At 42.5% G+C, this 17,671-nt stretch overlaps 1 protein-coding gene and 1 long non-coding RNA gene across 2 annotated transcripts in view; one reads left to right on the forward strand and one right to left on the reverse strand.

Moving 5' to 3' along the window:
* The window catches only part of LOC126072987 (uncharacterized), a 36,479-nt gene extending 24,859 nt beyond the window's left edge, over positions 1-11,620 (reverse strand). The window contains exons 1-2 of the long non-coding RNA XR_007516634.1: positions 11,427-11,620; positions 10,782-10,842 (exon numbers count right to left, since the gene is read on the reverse strand). This is a non-coding gene — a long non-coding RNA (uncharacterized LOC126072987). The remainder of the gene's footprint in view (positions 1-10,781; positions 10,843-11,426) is intronic.
* Positions 11,621-11,908: 288 nt separating this feature from the next.
* RIMKLA (ribosomal modification protein rimK like family member A) overlaps positions 11,909-17,671 on the forward strand; it is a 32,850-nt gene continuing 27,087 nt past the window's right edge. Inside the window, exon 1 of the mRNA XM_049878988.1 lies at positions 11,909-12,105. Within this exon, the coding sequence (XP_049734945.1) occupies positions 11,943-12,105 (163 nt within the window). The 5' untranslated portion in view covers positions 11,909-11,942. The remainder of the gene's footprint in view (positions 12,106-17,671) is intronic.

Raw genomic sequence — 17,671 nt, forward strand, 5'->3', positions numbered from 1 at the left:
ATTTTCATTCGTCCAATTTTCCTGTCCCTTACTGCTTCCTTGTCTTTGCTTTTGGGCAGGTGCTGCCCATGGGGTCTTTTATACTTAATTGACCTAAAAAGCATGTTCCTCATATATGTTATTGTTTATTTTATAGGCCTGTCTAATCTTTGGCTGAAAGGTGAACTTCAGGAGTGGCTTCAGTTCTGAGTTAGAAGGGTGTCCAGGGGCCATAGTCTCCGGGGTTCCTCTAGTTTCTGTCAGACCAGTAAGACCTCTCTTTTTTGTGAATTTGAATTTTGGTCTGTGTTTTTCTCCCACTCCATCTGGGATCCTCTTTTGTGATCCCTGTCAGAGCAGTTGGTGGTAGTAGCTAGGGACTATCTAGTTCTTCTGGGTTCAGACTGGTGGAGGCTGTGTTTCATGTGGTCCATCAGTCCTTTGGACTAATATTTTCCTTGTGTCTTCGGTTTTCTTCATTCTCCTTTGCTCTGGACAGGACACTCGCAAGCTTTAAGATCTCAGACACTAGTCGCCAAAGTAGGATGTAGAACATTCTTTATGAGCTATGTTATGCCAATTGACCTAGATGTTCCCTGAGGCCATGGTCCCCAGCCCTCAGCCCCAGTAACTTGGTCCCTCAAGGTGTTTGGATGTGTCTAGGAAGTTTCTATGACTCTGCCCGCTTTGTGCTTTATTATATGTATGAATATACATGCTTACATATAAATATGTATGTTAAAATATCCACAGCCTAACCTATATATGTACATAAGTATACTTCCCTATGCCCTCCTTTCCCTATTCAGCATACATATCGGCCTATGTATCTGCTTGTGAGTTATTATTTGCTTTTACTGTTGTTGTAGGGTTGTATATACTATAGTATTTACTGTGGTTGCCTTTTGTGTATGTACGTGTGTGTGTGTGTTCTTCTAAGTGTCTTCTTTTGCCTTGGTCAAGTTGTGCTGACTTTCCCTATATTGTGTATTGTCTTTCCCTTCACCAATATTAACACTTGTCTGAACCCTGGTGGCATCGTGGTTAAGTGCTACAGCTGCTGACCAAAAGGGCAGCAGTTTGAATCCACCAGGTGCTCACTGGAAATTCTATGGGGCAGTTCTAATCTGTCCTGTAGGGTCGCTATGAGTCGGAATCGACTCGATGGCAGTTGGTTTGGGTTTTTTTTTTTTGGTTTTTGGTGCTATCTAGATAGTGATTTCCATCCCTACCCTCCCCCTCCCTTGTAACCATTAAAGATTATTTCTTTCCATGTGTAAACGTTTTCTTGAGTTTTTATAATAGTGGTCTCACATAGTATTTGTCCTTTTGTGATTGACTTATTTCACTCAGCACAATGCCCTCCAAATTCTTCCATGTTTAAGATATTTCCCAGATTCATCACTGTTCTTTATCATTGTGTAGTATTCCACCGTGTGTATGTACCATAATTTGTTCATCCATTCATCTGTTGATGGGCACTTACGTTATTTCCATCTTTTTGCTATTGTGAATAATACTGCAATGAACATGAGTGTGCATATGTCTATTTGTTTGATGGTTCTTATTTATCTAGGATATATTCCTAGAAGTGGGACTGCTGGATTGTATATTTCTATTTCTAGCTTTTTAAGGAAGCACCATATCATTTTCCATATCCCTTCCATAGGAGTTATACCATTTTACATTCCCACCAGCAGTGTATGAGAGATCCAATTTCCCCACAACCTCGCCAGCATTTACTGTTTTCTGAATTTTTGATCAGTGCCATTCTTGCAAGGGTGAGATGGTATCTGTGATGGTTAAGATTGCGTATCAACTTGGAGAGATACAAATCAAATCAGTGGTGCAGTGGTTAAACATTTGGCTGCTAACCAAAAGGTTGGTAGTTTGAATCCACCAGCTGCTCCTTGGAAACCCTGTGGGGCAGTTCTATTCTGTTCTATAGGGTCACTCTAGAGTCAGAATCCACTTGACAGCAACGAGTTTTGTTTTTTGTTTTTAATGACTAATGATCATGAGCATCTTTCCATGTATTTGTTGGCTGCCTGAATGTCCTCTGTGGTGAAGTGTCTGTTCATGTCCTTTGCCCATTTTGTGACTGGGTTGCTTGTCTTTTTATTGTTGAGTTGTTGAGGTATTCTGTATATTTTACAGATTAAACCTTTATCAGATATGTCATTGCCAAAGATACTTTATCAGTCTGTAGGTTCTGTTTTTCTCTTTTTACTCTCTTAGAAAAGTCTTTTGGTGAGCATAAGTATTAATTTTCAGAAGGTTCCAGTTTTCTAGTTTATCTTCTGGAGTTTGTGTATTTTTAGTTAATGCTTGATATTCTATTTATGCCATAAATTAGGGCCCCTGGCATTGTCCCTATGTTTGCTTTCATGAACTTTATAGCTTCAAGTGTTACATTTAGGTCTTTGATCCATTTTGAGTTAGTTTTCATGTATAGGGCGAGGTATGGATTCTGTTTCATTTGTCTGCAAATAGATATCCAGTTTTTCCAACAACATTTGTTGAAGAGACTATCTCTTTCCCATTTAATGGACTTCGAAGATCAGATGTTCATAGGTAGATGGATTTATTTCTGGATTCTCAATTCTGTTCCATTGGTCTATGTGTCTGTCATTCCACCAGTACCAGACTGTTTTGACTACGGTTCTGAGATTGGGTAATGTGAGGACTCCCTCTTTGTTCTTCTTTTTCAGTAATATTTTACTTATCCATGGGCTCTTTTCTTTCCATATAATGTTGATGATTACTTTTTCCTTTTCATTAAAGAGTATTGTTGGGATCTGGATCGGGATTGTACTGTATCTATAGATTGCTTTGGGTAGTACTGACATTTTCACAATGTTAAATCTTCCTGTACATGAGCAGGAGCCCTGATGGTGCAACGATGAAGAGCTATGGCTGCTAACCAAAAGGTTGGCAGTTTGAATCCATCAGCCACTCCTTGGAAACCCTGTGGAGCAGTCCTACTCTGTCCTATAGGGTCACTATGAGTTGGAATCGACTCAATGGTAATGGGTTTTTTATCCATGAGCATGGTATGTTTTTCCATTTATGAAGGTCTCTTTTGGTTTCTTGCAGTACTGTTTTGTAGTTTTCTTTGTAGAAGTCTTTTACATCCCTAGTTAGATTTATTCCTAATACTTTATTTGGGGAGGGGGGTGCTGTTGTAAATGGTATTATTTTCCTGATTTCTTTTTGAAGTTCTCTGTTAGTGTAAAAGAATCTGACTGATTTTTGTATGTTGATCTTCTACCACCACTTTGCCGAATCCTTCTATTAGTTCCAGTAGCTTTCTTGTGGATTCTCTGGGATTTTCTATGTATAGGATCATATTGTCTGCAAATAGGGATAGTTTTACTTCTTCCTTACCAATTTAGATGCTCTTTATTTCCCTTTCTTGTTTTATTGCCCTAGCTAGGACTTACGGTACAATGTTGAATAAGAATGGTAATAAAAGGTGTCTTTGTCTGGTTCTGGTTCTCAGGGGGAATGCTTTCAGGCTTTTTCCACTGAAAGTAATGTTGGCTGTTGGTTTTGCATATATGCCTTTAATTGAGGAATTTCCCTTCTATTCCTATTTTGGCGAGAGTTTTTATCAAGAGTGGGTGTTGGACTTTATCAAATGCCTTTTCTGCATTGATTGAGATGATCATGTGATTCTTTTCCATTTTTTATTTACGTGTCTGATTAAGTTGACTGATTTTCTTACTTTGAACCATCCTTGCATACCTGGTATGAATCCCACTTGTTCATGATTTTTTTTGATGTGCTGTTGGATTCTATTGGCTAGAAATTGTTGAAAATTTTTTGCTTCAATGTTCATGCATGACATGGGTCTATAATTTTCTTTTTTAGTGGTGTCTTTGCTTGGCTTTTTTTTATTAAGGTTATGTTGGCTTCTGTCTGAGTTACTCAGTGCAGTTATAACAGAAATACCACAAGTGGATGGCTTTAACAAAGAGAAGTTTATTTTCTCACAGTCTAGTAGGGTAGAAGTCCAAATTTAGGGCGCCAGCTCCAGGGGAAGGCTTTCTCTCTCTCTATCAGCTCTGGAGGAAGGTCCTTTCGTCAATCATGCACTGGACTAGGAGATTCTCCACGCAGGAACACCAGGCCCAAAGGACACACTCTGCTCGCTGGTACTGTTTTCTTGATGGTATGAGGTCCCCACTCTCTGCTTGTTTCCCTTTCCTTTTATCTCTTGTAAGAAAAATGGTGCAGGCCACACCCCAGGGAAACTCCCTTTACATTGGATCGGTGATGTGACCTGAGCAAGGGTGTTACATCCCACCCTAATCCTCTTTAACCACAGACAGAGATTATGATTTATAACACATACGAAAACCAGAAAATGGAGGCTAACCACATAATACTGGGGATTATGGCCTAACCAAGTTGACATATATTTTGGGGTGACATAATTCACTCCATGACACTCCACACTTTGGCCCCCACAAAACACATGCCCTTACTACATGTAAGACACATTCACCCCGTCATATCATAGCAAAACTCTTAAATTGACTCCAAGTCCAAAATCTAAAAATTCTTCTTCATCTGTGAAATCTAGAATACAAGTTATCTGCTTCCAAAAGTACAATGGCAGAACAGGCACAAGCTAGACATTTCCATTACAAATGGGAGAAAATGGAGGGAAAGAAGTCATAACAGGCACTAAGCAAGTCAGCAGAACACATTACATTAGCCCTCAAGGCTTGAAAATAACCCTCTGTTCTCTGAGACTGTTCATGCAATGGCCCTGTCCTCCAGGCTCTAGGTATTGGGCACACTCTCCAGATTCTGAGTAGAGCCCCTTTGGCCCTGGGCTTCAGCTCCACCTTCCAGGCCCGCTGGGACAGCAACTCTGCTCCCTCAGCTTTAGGCACACCATTCTCCTAGTCCATCTGAGTGATGACTGCACCCTTAGAAACACAAGAGGCCACGGCTCTACCCTTTGAAACCCCAGAGATCGTGGCCATACCTTTTGAGACTGAGGCAGCTCAGCTTCCTGCGTTCCTTGGCCTCTCAGCCCTTGGGCCTTATGCCCGCATCTGCCTTGCCGGGGCAATTGTTCCAGAGCTCAGTAGCTCCACCGATAAGTGCCCAGAAGCACCCCACTTCTCCAGGAAGCCATCTGTACATAGGCACTTAGCTCTCTCACTCCATGGATTGGCTCCAGCACTGTCTGGCACTGGTCTCCTGATTCTGCTGCTGCTGGTTTGCTGCTGCTGCCAGTCTGCTGCTGCTGTTTCTCACCATCTCCACCTGTTAACAGTTCTCCTCACTCCTTCTGAGTCTTCTATCCATTCCCAGTTTCAAAACTGCTTCCACATTTTAGGTATCTGTTAGAGCAGCACTCCACTCTCTCAGGACCAAATGTCTTAGGCTGGGTTCTCTAGAGAAGCAAAACCAGTAAAGTGTATAAATATATAGAGATTTATATCAAGGAAACAGCTCATGCAATCCTAGAGGCTGGAACATCCCAAGTCTGTGGATCAAACCTTCTCCTGATTCATGTAGCTGCAGAGGCTGGCGAACCCAAGATTGGCAGGTTGGAGAGCAGGATTCTTGCTCGCAGGCTGTGAAAGTTGATGAATCCCAAGATTGGCAGGCAAGACCACAAGGCTTCTCCTGATTCACACATCTGCAGGGGCTGGCAAACCCAAGACTGGCTGATCGGACAGCAGGACTGTTGCTCACAGGCTGTGAAGATCAACGAATCCCAAGACCAGCAGGTAAGCAGCTAGCTCAAGTCCCAAGAACCAAAGGTCAGATGAACAAGAGGCACCTGCAGGATCCAGAATCAGCCAAAAGCTTTGGCAAGGCAAGTAAGAAGGAAGTAGGTGGTGGAGGGTGAGAGATGAAAACTGAGGGGGCAGTAAGCTGCCCACCCCCATCAGTACCACTCAGCAGATTCCATCATAGGGGTAATTGCATATCAAATTTCAACAGGGAAATAATCACGACATTATACAACTGCTAAAACACCAAGAATCATGGCCCAGCCAAGCTGACACTCAATCATAACCATTACAGTTTCATAGAATGAATTTGGGAGTATTCTTTCCTTTTCTATATTCTGGAATAGTTTGAGTAGCATTGGTCTCAGCTGTTCTCTGAATTTTGGTAGAATTCTCCAGTGAAACTGTCCAGGCCAGGGCTTTTGCCTGTTTGTTTTTGGTAGTTTTTTTTTTTTTTAATGACCTCTTCAATTTCTTCTTTTGCTATGATCTGTTCAGATTTTCTACCTCAGTTCATGTTAGTTTAGATAGGTAGTGTGTTTCCAGGAATTTGTGCATTTCCTCTAGGTTTTCAAATTTGTTGGAGTATAATTTTCTGTAGTATTGTTATGATCCTTTTTATTTCATTTGGTTTTGATGTGATGCTGCCCATTTAATTTCTTTTTTTTTCCATTTAATTTCTTATTTTAGTTATTTGCATCTTCTCCTTTTTTCTTTTGTGAATTTGTTCAGTGGTTTGTCAATTTTACTGATCCTTTCAAAGAACCAGCTTCTAGTCTTGTCGATTATTTCAATTGTTTTTCTGCTTCATTTATTTCTGCTGTAATCTTTATTGTTTCCTTTCTTCTGACAGCTGTGTGCTTCTTTTCCTACTCTTTTTCTATTTGTTCAAGTTGTAGGGTTAAGGTATTGATTTTGGCCCTTTCTTCTTTTTTGATGTGTGTGTTTATTGCTCAAAGTTGGCCTCTGAGCACTGCTTTTGCTGTGTCTCAAAGGTTTTGGTACGTTGTATTTTCATTTGTGTTTTATTCTAGGGATTTTTTAATTTCATTTTTAGTTTCTTCTACTACCCACTGGTTTTCTAAGCATGGCATTGTTCAGTTTCCAAGTATTTGATTTTTTTTTCTTTATTCTTCCTGTTATTGATTCCTAATTTTATGGTGCTGTGATCTGAGATGATGCTTTGTATTATTCTGGTATTTTTAATTTATTGTCTTGCTTTGTAGCCTAGGATATGGTGTATTCTAGGGAATGATCTATGTGCACTGGAGAAGAATGTGTACTGCACTGCTGTTGCGTGGAGTGCTCTGTATACTCCTAGGAGGTCATGTTGGTTGATGGTGTTATTTGGATATTCTGTATCTTTGTTGAGTTTCTTTCTAGTTGTTCTGTCCATCGTTAAAAGTGGTGTGTTAACAATACAGGGGAGGTCAGCACAACTGGACTAAACCAAAAGCAAAGAAGTTTCCTGAATAAACTGAATGCTTCGAAGTCCAGTGTAGCAGGGGCAGGGCTTTGGGGACCATGGCTTCAGGGGACATCTGAGTCAATTGGCATAATAAAATCTATTAAGAAAACATTCTGCATCCCACTTTGAAGAGTGGCGTCTGGGGTCTTAAACGCTAGCAAGCAGCCATCTAAGATGCATCAATTGGTCTCAGCCCACATGAATCAAAGGAGAATGGAGAACGCCAAGGACACAAGGCCAAGAGGTAGAAAGGGCCACATGAACCAGAGACTACATTATCCTGAGACCGGAAGAACTAGATGGTGCCTGGCTACAACCGATGACTGCCCTGACAGGGAACACAACAGAGAACCTCTGAGGGAGCAGGACAGCAGTGGGATGCAGACCCCAAATTCTCATAAAAAGACCAGAGTTAATGGTCTGACTGAGACTAGAAGGACCCAGGTGGTCATGGCCCCCAGACCTTCTGTTGGCCCAGGACAGGAACCATTCCTGAAGCCAACTCTTCAGACATGGATTGGACTGGACAGTGGGTTGGAGGGGGATGCTGGTAAGGAGTGAGCTTCTTGGATCAGGTGGACACTTGAGACTATGTTGGCATCTCCTGCTGGAGGGGAGATGAGAGGGTAGAGAGGGTTAGAAGCTGCCGATATGGACACGAAAAGAGACAGTGGAGGGAGAGAGCGGGCTGTCTCATTAGGGGGAGAGTAATTGGGAGCACATAGCAAGGTGTGTACTGGGTTAGCAAGGTGTATATAAGTTTTTGTGTGAGAGACTGACTTGATTTGTAAACTTTCACTTAAAGCACAATAAAAATTACAAAAAATAAATAAATAAAAGTGGTGTGTTAAAATCTTATTACTTAAAAAAAAAAAAAAAAACCCATTGCCATCAAGTCAATTCTGACTCATAGCAACCCTATAGGATGGAGCAGAACTGCCCCATAGAGTTTCCAAGTTGCTGCTGGTGGATTCAAACTGCTGACCTTTTGGTTAGCAGTCAAGCTCTTAACCCACTGCACCACCAGGGCTCCTCTATAATTGCCGAACTGTCTATTTCTCTTTTTTATTTCTATAGGGTTTATTTTATGTATTTTAGAGCTCTGTCATTTGGTGCATGGATAATTTATTATGGTTATGTCTTCTTGGTGGATTGATCCTTTAATCATTATATAATGTCCTTATCTCTTATAATGGAGTTTATTTAAAGTCTATTTTATCAGATATTAATATTAATATTGCCACTCCTGCTCTTTTTTGGTTACTGTTTGCTTGATATATTTTTTTCTATCCTTTCATTTTTAACCTCTTTATGCCTTTGTGTCTAAGGTGTGTCTCTTGTAGGCAACATATTGATGAGTTATTTTTTTATCCATTCTGCCACTCTCTGTCTCTTGACTGGCACATTTAACCCATTTACATTCAGTGTGATTATTGGCAGATGTGAATTTACTCCTGTCATTTTGTTATGCTTTTTTTTTTTTTGATGTTGACACTTTCTTTGTTCCACTTAATTTTCTTGGGGGAGTCCTTTTTGTTCATGGATTGTCTTTTCCTTTCCTTTGTTTTTGTGTTTACTGAGTCTTTTTGGAGCCCCAGTGGCACAGTGGTCAAGAGCTTGGCTGCTAACCGAAAGGCTGGCAGTTCATATTCATCAGCTGTTCCTTGGAAACTCTGTGGGGCAGTTCTATTCTGTCCCATACTGTCGTTATAAGTCAGAATTGACTCGACGGCAATGGGTTTGGTTTGGGGTTTTTTTTTAAAGCCTTTTCGGTTTTCTTCTTTATTTTTGTGGGTACATTTGTTAGTTTTCTTTGTGGTTACTGTGAAGTTTACCTTTATCATCCTATGTTTAAAACAGTCTGTTATTTTTAGGTATCGCCTTGACTTCCTCTCCATATGGAAGTTCTGTAACTATACCAATCATTTCCCTTTTTAGTTTTGAAGTTGTTGTCGATTTCAGATTGACATCTCTGGTTACCTGTTTTTGGTTCTGAGGCTTTATTTTATTTTTTAGATTTCTCTGTCTGGGTTGGCATCTTGGTGATGTGTTGTGTGACTTGCTCTCAGGTTGTTGTCTGCTGTAGTGGGTTCTCTATCCGAAGGACTCCCTTTAATATTTCTTGTAAGGGTGGTCTGGTTTTTACATCTGGGAATGTCCTAATTTCACCATTGTATTTGACAGACAATTTTGCTGGGCATATAATTTTTAGTTGGCAATTCTTTTCTTTCAGGGTTTTATGTATGGCATCCCATTGCCTTCTTGTCTGCATGATCTCTGCCAAGAAATCAGAACTTAGACTTGCCTTAGGAGCCTTGGTGGTGCAGTGGTTAAGCTGTTGGCTCCTAACCAGAAGGTTGGCAGTTCAAACCCACCAGCTGCTCTGTGGGAGGAAGATGTGGCAGTCTGCTTCGGTAAAGATTCGCAGCCTTGGAAGCTAAGTGGGGCAATTCTACTCTGTCCTATAGAGTCACTATGAGTCAGAATCAATTAGATAGTAATGGGTCTTTTGGTATACACTTGCCTTATTACCATCTGTATCAAACACCATTGTTTGTCTTCCCAACATTTATTTCTTCCTTCATTCCTTCTAAGAGAACCCCAGTTTTGTCCAAGTTTTCACCCACTTTTACATGGCCATGTGCTTGGGGGAGGGAATCCAATTCTCAGCCACAGTGGGTGGATCATAATTAACTTAAGCCATTTACAACAGTGTTTTACTCTTTGCCAGCGACTGGTTTAGACATGGGCATGTGATATGATTCTAGCCAATGAGACTATGGGAAATCTGCTTGAGAGCTTCTGAGAAAGGGTTTCCTTGCTGGTAAAAAGAGACATATGGAAGAAACAGTCTCTCTACTGCTGGACATTGTGTGTTTGCATGTGTCAGCTGCAATTGTGGCAGCCATCTCATGACTATGAGGGGTACTAGCCTAGTGATGTCAGAGTGAAAAAAAATGGAAAGAATGTTATTGAGCTGTTACATTAGCTAACCCTAAAGATGCTCTACTTCAAGTAACAAGATTTCTTGTTACTTGAGATAACGGATTTTCCTTATGGTCTAAATTAGTTGAACCTGGGAGGGAGAAGAAAAGAATAACTTTAGGTACATTGAGTGTCAGGTGATGGCAAGATAGCATCCTTTCATATTGCTGAAGCTAGGATATGTCAGGGTTGTATTTGAATTCAGGAATCATCTATGGAGAAATATTACACAAAATAATACACCTTAGAAAACAACCTATACCTGGGGCAGCTACCACTGTCCTTGAGGAATTTCAATGATATAGCACAACATTACACCTATACAAGTGCATCCATCTCCTAACTGGATACAAATTGAACTGTGATTAGAAGATAGTTTTGAAAGTTATTATAGAGGGAAATGGGTTACTGCTACTCATTTTAAGAAAACACATTAGTTAGGAAGAGATGTTTTGCAACACAAAAGGATTCACTGAGAATTGCCTGAAAAAGGAGTTAAGTTTTGAAACTCCATTTATATGGAACTTTTCCAAACGCACATCTAGTGGGTATATGCAGGCATAGTATTTAAAATGAAGCTTTTACCTTACCTGAGACATCCTACTCCATTTTTAAGCTGTCATTGCTGGGTCCACCTTGAAATGACTCTTGCTTCTCAAAGCCAAAAAAAAAAAACAATATATTTTAATGAGCTGGAAGAGCAAATGCAATCTCCAAAGATGGCTAGCTTCAGTCCTGCAGTCTTTTAGAAAGAAAAATCTGGCTTCAAACAAAGTACTTTGCAGGCAGGATTTGCAATTGGCTAAGACCAAGGACGGTGTGAAAAGATGACTCAGTTGTATGGCCTGGGGGTGATGGGGGTGGGAGGAGGGAAAACCAGCCAGTGGTCCTTTAAACTACGAGGGCTATTAGGTCGTTTTTTTATCATATCCATGTTCTGGAGACTCAGAATTGCCGAAAGCCAAGAGAGGGTGTCCAGTGTAAGGAATTCTGAGACCCTCAGAAATGCACCTTCAAACGATCTCAATGGGAGGTGGATAAAACCCCAATTCATCCACGCCCGAGGCTTCAGGCCAGGATCTGGGCAGAGAAATCGCTCTCCTTTCAAGACCTGCAGGGACCGAGAGTCCGGCTGGGGGCCTAACCGCGCGACCTTCTCTAAGCATGGCCGTCCCCCTTGGAATGTCCCTGAGTCCCTGCCCCGGCCCTGCCCCCAACCCCTCAATGCTCCAGACCGTCTTCGGGACGCATCGCGCTGCCGGCTGCTGACAGTCCGTCCGCCCTGACACCTCTCCGCTCCACTGGGGCGCCGCCCCTGGCCCTACCGCTCGGGCCGACGCACCCTGACAGGCAGCGCCAGTTCACCGGGGGTCCAGGGCAGGGCGCAGGGTGCCCCCCGCAGCCTCGCCGCCGCCGGCCTGCGGCGCCCGCGCCCCGCCCCTCCTCGGGCCGCCGCAGGCCCGGGCCCCGCCGCCCCTCCCGGGCGCCGCCCGCGGGGGCCGCCTCTGCAGCTGGCCGCGCCGCCGACCCGCGCCCGCCGCCGCGCGCTGATTGGCTGGCTCCGGGCCGGCGGCGGCGCTGAGTGGCCGGGCAGATTCGCTGGGTCAGGGCTGCAGAGGTGCCTGGCGCACCGGCGGGAGCGGAGCCACGGCGCGCGCTCGCCGGGGTCGCCGGCCGGCCGCCCGCCCGCCCGCCCGTCCGCCCGCCCGAGGGAGCGGCCCGGGGCGCCAAGGGGGCCGGCTCCGGCCGCCATGTGCTCCCAGCTCTGGTTCCTGACGGACCGCCGGATCCGCGAGGACTACCCGCAAGTGCAGATCCTGCGCGCCCTCCGGCAGCGCTGCTCCGAGCAGGACGTGCGCTTCCGGGCGGTGCTCATGGACCAGATCGCCGTCACCATCGTCGGCGGCCACCTCGGTGAGCGAGGCGGGCCCCAGGCGGGCGGGGAGGCGCGCCAACGTCCCCGAGAGGCGGCCGGGTGGCGCGCTCACCCTGGCCTCCCTTAGCCAAGTCTCTTTCGGGTCCCCCAAGCCAGCAGCTCTCCCCCTGCAATCCCTCTTTGGATTGGGGAAAGCTCATAACCTCGTTAGCTTTCATGACCATCACCATCTGCCCTGGGGCCAAGACGTGGAATGTAATTTGATTTACTTGGGGCACTTTGTTTTGTGAGAAACTCAAATTCACCTGAAGCCGCCTGGATGTCCGAGGAGAATCACCTGCCTCCCCAAATTTGCAAATTCTGCTTGTGTTGATACCCTGTCGTTTCAGACTCTGAGATTTATAGAAACCCCCACTAAATTTACAAAATTGCCATTAAGATCCAGTGTTTTTAAAGTTTTCCAGGAATGTGTAAGCATCAGTAATGCACTGCATAGAATATAATTCCCTAACTAACAACCTACATATTGGCAAAAATCTGAGAACAATTGGAGTCAGCTATCAAGTTTTTTTTTTTTTAATTAGGTGCAAGAGTAGACCTTGGATGGGTTTTCTTAAACTCATCCTCCTCCCTTTAAAAGTGTTGAATTCTAATTTCAGAAAAGCCAAGATTTTAGGTACAGACCATTCTGACCTCACTGATCACTGCTGTGTCCAGGAACTTTTTTGGGTAAGACCTGGTTATCATCTGTGACCCTGACCTCAAAAGGTTAAATGTGTTTTTGAATATTCTTAATTATTCTTAATATTAGCAGACTCTGGCTTAGGGATCCAGACTTAGGAATCTTCCTCTGGCTTGAGGTATCCAGCCACTCAAGAGGTTCAGTTTAGGGTGCTTGGTGGGATAACATTCATATATTTCAACTACACCTTGTTAAACAGGCATAATTCGTTACTTTTGTTTGGTGGGGAAAAGGGTTCTGAATTCTGAACAAGCTACTTACAAATGAAATTTTGAATTCGACACTTTTCTGTTATAGATCTTTCGTCCATTAAAAAAAAAAAAACCAAACCCACTGCTGTCGAGTCGATTCCGACTCATAGCGACCCTATAGGACAGAGTAGAACTGCCCCATAGAGTTTCCAAGGAGCCCTGGCGGATTTGAACTGCCGACCTCTTGGTTAACAGCCGTAGCACTTAACCACTACGCCACCAGGGTTTTTCCCTTTCATCCCTAAGTGTATCTAAATCCTTCCTAAGTAATATCAGATTGTACAGCTGTTGTAGAAATACATTCCAATCATTAAGTGTTTTACATTTAGTCTAAAATAGAATCTTTCAAGCTTACAGGGTACCCACTCCCTATCCTTGATGTGCTAAAACCTTCACAGTTAGTTAATGTAGTACTAGATTCCTGGACAGGCAATCTGAAGACTTGAATTCTTTGTTGCTAACAAGTATTTTGATTTTGCTTTGGGCAAGTCACTCTAGGTCTTTGAATCTCAAGTTTCTTCTTTGTAAAACTAGGAGTGACGTTTCCTCTAGCTCTAAAATTCTGTGTTTCAGTACTGTACTTACATGGGATAACCTGCTGTATTTACTGATCTAGATCACCAAGTACTTCATATATATATCCTTCCACCCTGAGGATCGGTCTGTTTGCCCTTCCTCTCCTCCTTTCCCTCCTCCTCCCCATTCTCCTTTTTAACAGCTTGTAATTTTTTTTTTTACACTCTAACCAAATTTCGTATAATGTTCCTGTTGTAGACCCATCACTAAGTCTGTATAAGAGTAGGAAAATGCTGTTTTGTTTCTAAAACCCCATTTTAAAAAGCACTGGGCCCAGAAGAGAGAGAATTAAATTCTAATGCTGCAGAAACACTTAAACCCCTTTGTTTAGTGTCTTAAAACTTTACTGGAATTCATGTGTGAAAGTATCTCAGTCTATTCACAAATCAGGAGTTACTTCTTTTTTAAGAAAATTTAGACAGCTGTTTGCCTGATCCATGGAGAAATTGGAACAAGTTTTTTTTTTTTTTTAATGCAGTTTTCATTTTTTGCTAGTTCAGAGTTAGCCACATATCAACACATAAAACAAACCTATTAGGTCATCACTTCTGCCATCCAGAGTAGCCAAAAGATTTATTTGTTGTGGGGGTAGATTAATTAAAGCACAAGAAAGTGAGTTCCATGAAAAGGGCACCCTCGTTTGCTTTGTTCAGTGCTATAATGGTGACTAGAATAGTGGTCTGCACATAGTAAGCAAAAACTAAACCAAACCATTGCCGTCGAGTTGATTTCAACTTATAGTGACCCTATAGGACAGAGTAGAACTGCCCCACAGAGTTTCCAAGGAGCCTCTGGTAGATTCGAACTGTTGACCTTTTGGTTAGCAGCTATAGCTCTTAACCTCTACACCACCAGACTAGGCACTCAGTAAATATTTTTGAATGAATGAACATGTGAGCTGTTTTTCCCAATTTCTTCGATAGTCAAACAATAGAAAACAATGGGCAATTTGCTGAGGCAAATATTTCTCTGAAAAAAATTCCAGAATTTACTGTCTTCAAAAATACAGAAATATATAATTACAATGATATAAATGCTATTTCCCACTTCAAAATTACAGAATGTTAGAGCCAGGAAGGACTTCGAGATCTTTCAGTCTAACCTTTTCATTTTACAAATGAAGAACCTAAGGCCCAAAGAGATGAAGCTGCTTGCTGACTACCATCCCATCCAGTTAGCAGCAAACCCTGATCTCCTAATTCCCAGCCCAGTGATGTGGAAGTATGCTTTAGGCATCTGCAATCTATAGTTTCTTTCTCAGTAAATGTGGGATTGAATGGAATTGAATTAAATCGAGTCTAGATAGCACCTTTACAGAATAATTTTATAGTTTGGGAAATTAAGTTACCACCTCTACAAAACCTTCATTATACTCCTTTCTTCTCCTTCTTTGGATTGGAGTAGGAATATGATGGAGTCAGTGTGCAGTAGGCATGAGCAGTGTCTCAGCCAGTGGCTTTAGTTCAATCCTGAGGTTCCCTCTGTGGAGGCTAGTAGGAGTCCAAATCCTGGGATTATATCTGGAAATAGGATTCAGACAAGAGATTAAAAGTTGTGGATTTAAAGATCGTAATTGTTTTAAACAAGATAAAACATGTAAGCTTAAAATTCTATAAAAATGAAAGGTTTTATGATTATTATGCTTAATAGTAATTGGTAATCTACCCTACCCAGCATGGATTTGGGTGGGGAGACTACTAGGGAGAAGGGAATGACCTTCAGGTAATTGAAGCGATCTTACAGAAAACATCTTTCCTCCTTAACTTACTGATGGATTATGAGAATCATATCCGTCTCCATTTTCCTTAGAAACCACAAGTTCTTCATTCATTCAAGAAATATTTATTAATTATTCTCAACCCTGAGAACAAGATGGTGAATGTGACACCAAAATGCAGATAATAATAATAATAACAGCAAAATATATATAGTGCCTGTTCTGTGCCAGGAATAGGTCTAGGTGCTTTTCACATATGAACTCTTACAAACACGAAGAAGATGTCTGGGCACCTGTTGCTGGCTGAGATACAGAACGAATACTCAATAATTCTGGTTCAAGCACTTTCTGTCTCTTTTCTTGCACTCTACTCCATGCCCCTGTCTTGCACTCTACACCATGTTCCTCGCTTGCACTCCACTCCATGTGTCAGCCCACACTGACTTCACCAGCCTCTGTCACTCTGGGCATTATGCTGAAATTCCCTCTGCCTGAAATGCCCATCTGGTCCAGCTTCTCCCACATAGTGAACTTTGAATCCAGCTCAAGTGTTATGTCTATAAAGGCTTTCTTGAGCTCTCAACCCTACCCTAAGTAATCCCTCTCTTCCATCTGCTGCCAAATGACATTATGCATACCTTTTTAAAATACACTTCATCATATTTTAGGAGTCCCTAGGGGCACAAATGGAAACCCTGGTGGCATAGTGGTTAAGTGCTACAGCTGCTGACCGAAGGGTCGGCAGTTTGAATCCTCCAGGCACTCCGTGGAAACTCTATGGGGCAGTTCTGTTCTGTCCTACAGGGTCGCTATGAGTCGGAACCGACTCGACGGCACTGGGTTTGGTTTTTTTAGGGGCACAAATGGTTAAGCCCTTGGCTACTAACCAAAAGGTTGTCAGTTTGAATCTACTCAGAGGTGCCTCGGAAGAAAGGCCTGGCAATCTACTTTCAAAAAATCACAGCCACTGAAAATCCTGTGGAGCACAGTTCTACTCTGAAAAACATGTAATCGTCATGAGTTAGGATCAACCTGATGGCAACTGGCTTTTATCGTATTTTATTGTAATTTATCTATTTACAAGTCTTGTCTCACTCCCAGCCCCCAAGACTGGGGATTCCTCAAATGTGTGCTGCATAACTGGCACAGCACATAGTAGGCCTTCAGTTAATCAGTTAATGTTTCTTGGATGACTGAGTGAAGTACCTTAAAGGTATACGAGACTTTGACTGTGATTAGTTTCTGTGTTTGGGAGATCATGACTGGATGTATAAATGTGTTTCTGATGAGTCATTATATGAGGACAGATTCATCAGTGAGAATTAAGTCCTTTAACTATCCACAAGCCTCTGTAATTGACTGGCTCAAGAAACAAGTATAGTCACAAATTCAGATAAAATGAGCCTGACCCACAAATGAGGGTGTGACATTGGCCTCTTGGGAGCAGAATGATTCAGCATTTTACCTTATTGTCACAGCTAAACCTTGGTGACCATATGGCAGTTTATAGATTGAGTTATTTAAATCGAAGTGTTCTGGGATCCTTTTACTTGATTTTGAGCAATGATCAGGTGAGTAGGATTTTTTTTAAAGTGGCCGGGGATAGAGGGGAAGGATCCTAACTAAATTTCTATGAGGAAATGGTCTACCTCAGCCTGCCAGAAGACAATAGAAGGTCTCACAGAGAAAGGATGAACTTCCATTACTGTGCAAGATGATAGTAGCCAGAAAATGTACCATGCTAACTTTTGTCTCACAGAGGTCTTTGACCTTTGTTCTTCTAAGAGCCTGTATCTGACACTTTGTGATCTGAATAATACCACTATACAGCACTAGTGAAAAAGGTCAGGGAATGAGTAGAAGCACCTACCATATGATATTTCCCAACTAACGTGAGTGCTGAATGGACACACTTTACCACATGGGTCCACTCTTAGCTACAGACTAGCCTCAGGGACTGAGAATATTTTTAGCATTAGTTTTTAGAGAGACCTCATGAACTTTGTTAAGTAGTGTTCTAGAACCCATACACTGGGATCCTTAGAGCATCTCAAAGCCCTGCTCATAGATTGCTGAACCACCTGCTGCTGCTACCATGGTACTTCTCCTGTATTTGTTAGACTTGCCTGGTGGAGGGGGGTACAACCATCACTCAGGGATTTCCATGTCATCCCTACCCACTGTACACGTCCTTGTCACTTCTCTTACCACCAGGTAGTTCACTGACAAGCAGTTACTTCAGTGCTAGCCTTACCTGACTCTAGCCCCTTCCCTGCATACCCTACCTACTGCCCTGAAAGACTTCACCTTAGTAGGGT

The sequence above is a fragment of the Elephas maximus genome, chromosome 3 (genome assembly GCF_024166365.1).
Source record: "Elephas maximus indicus isolate mEleMax1 chromosome 3, mEleMax1 primary haplotype, whole genome shotgun sequence".
Classification (NCBI taxonomy): domain Eukaryota; kingdom Metazoa; phylum Chordata; class Mammalia; order Proboscidea; family Elephantidae; genus Elephas; species Elephas maximus.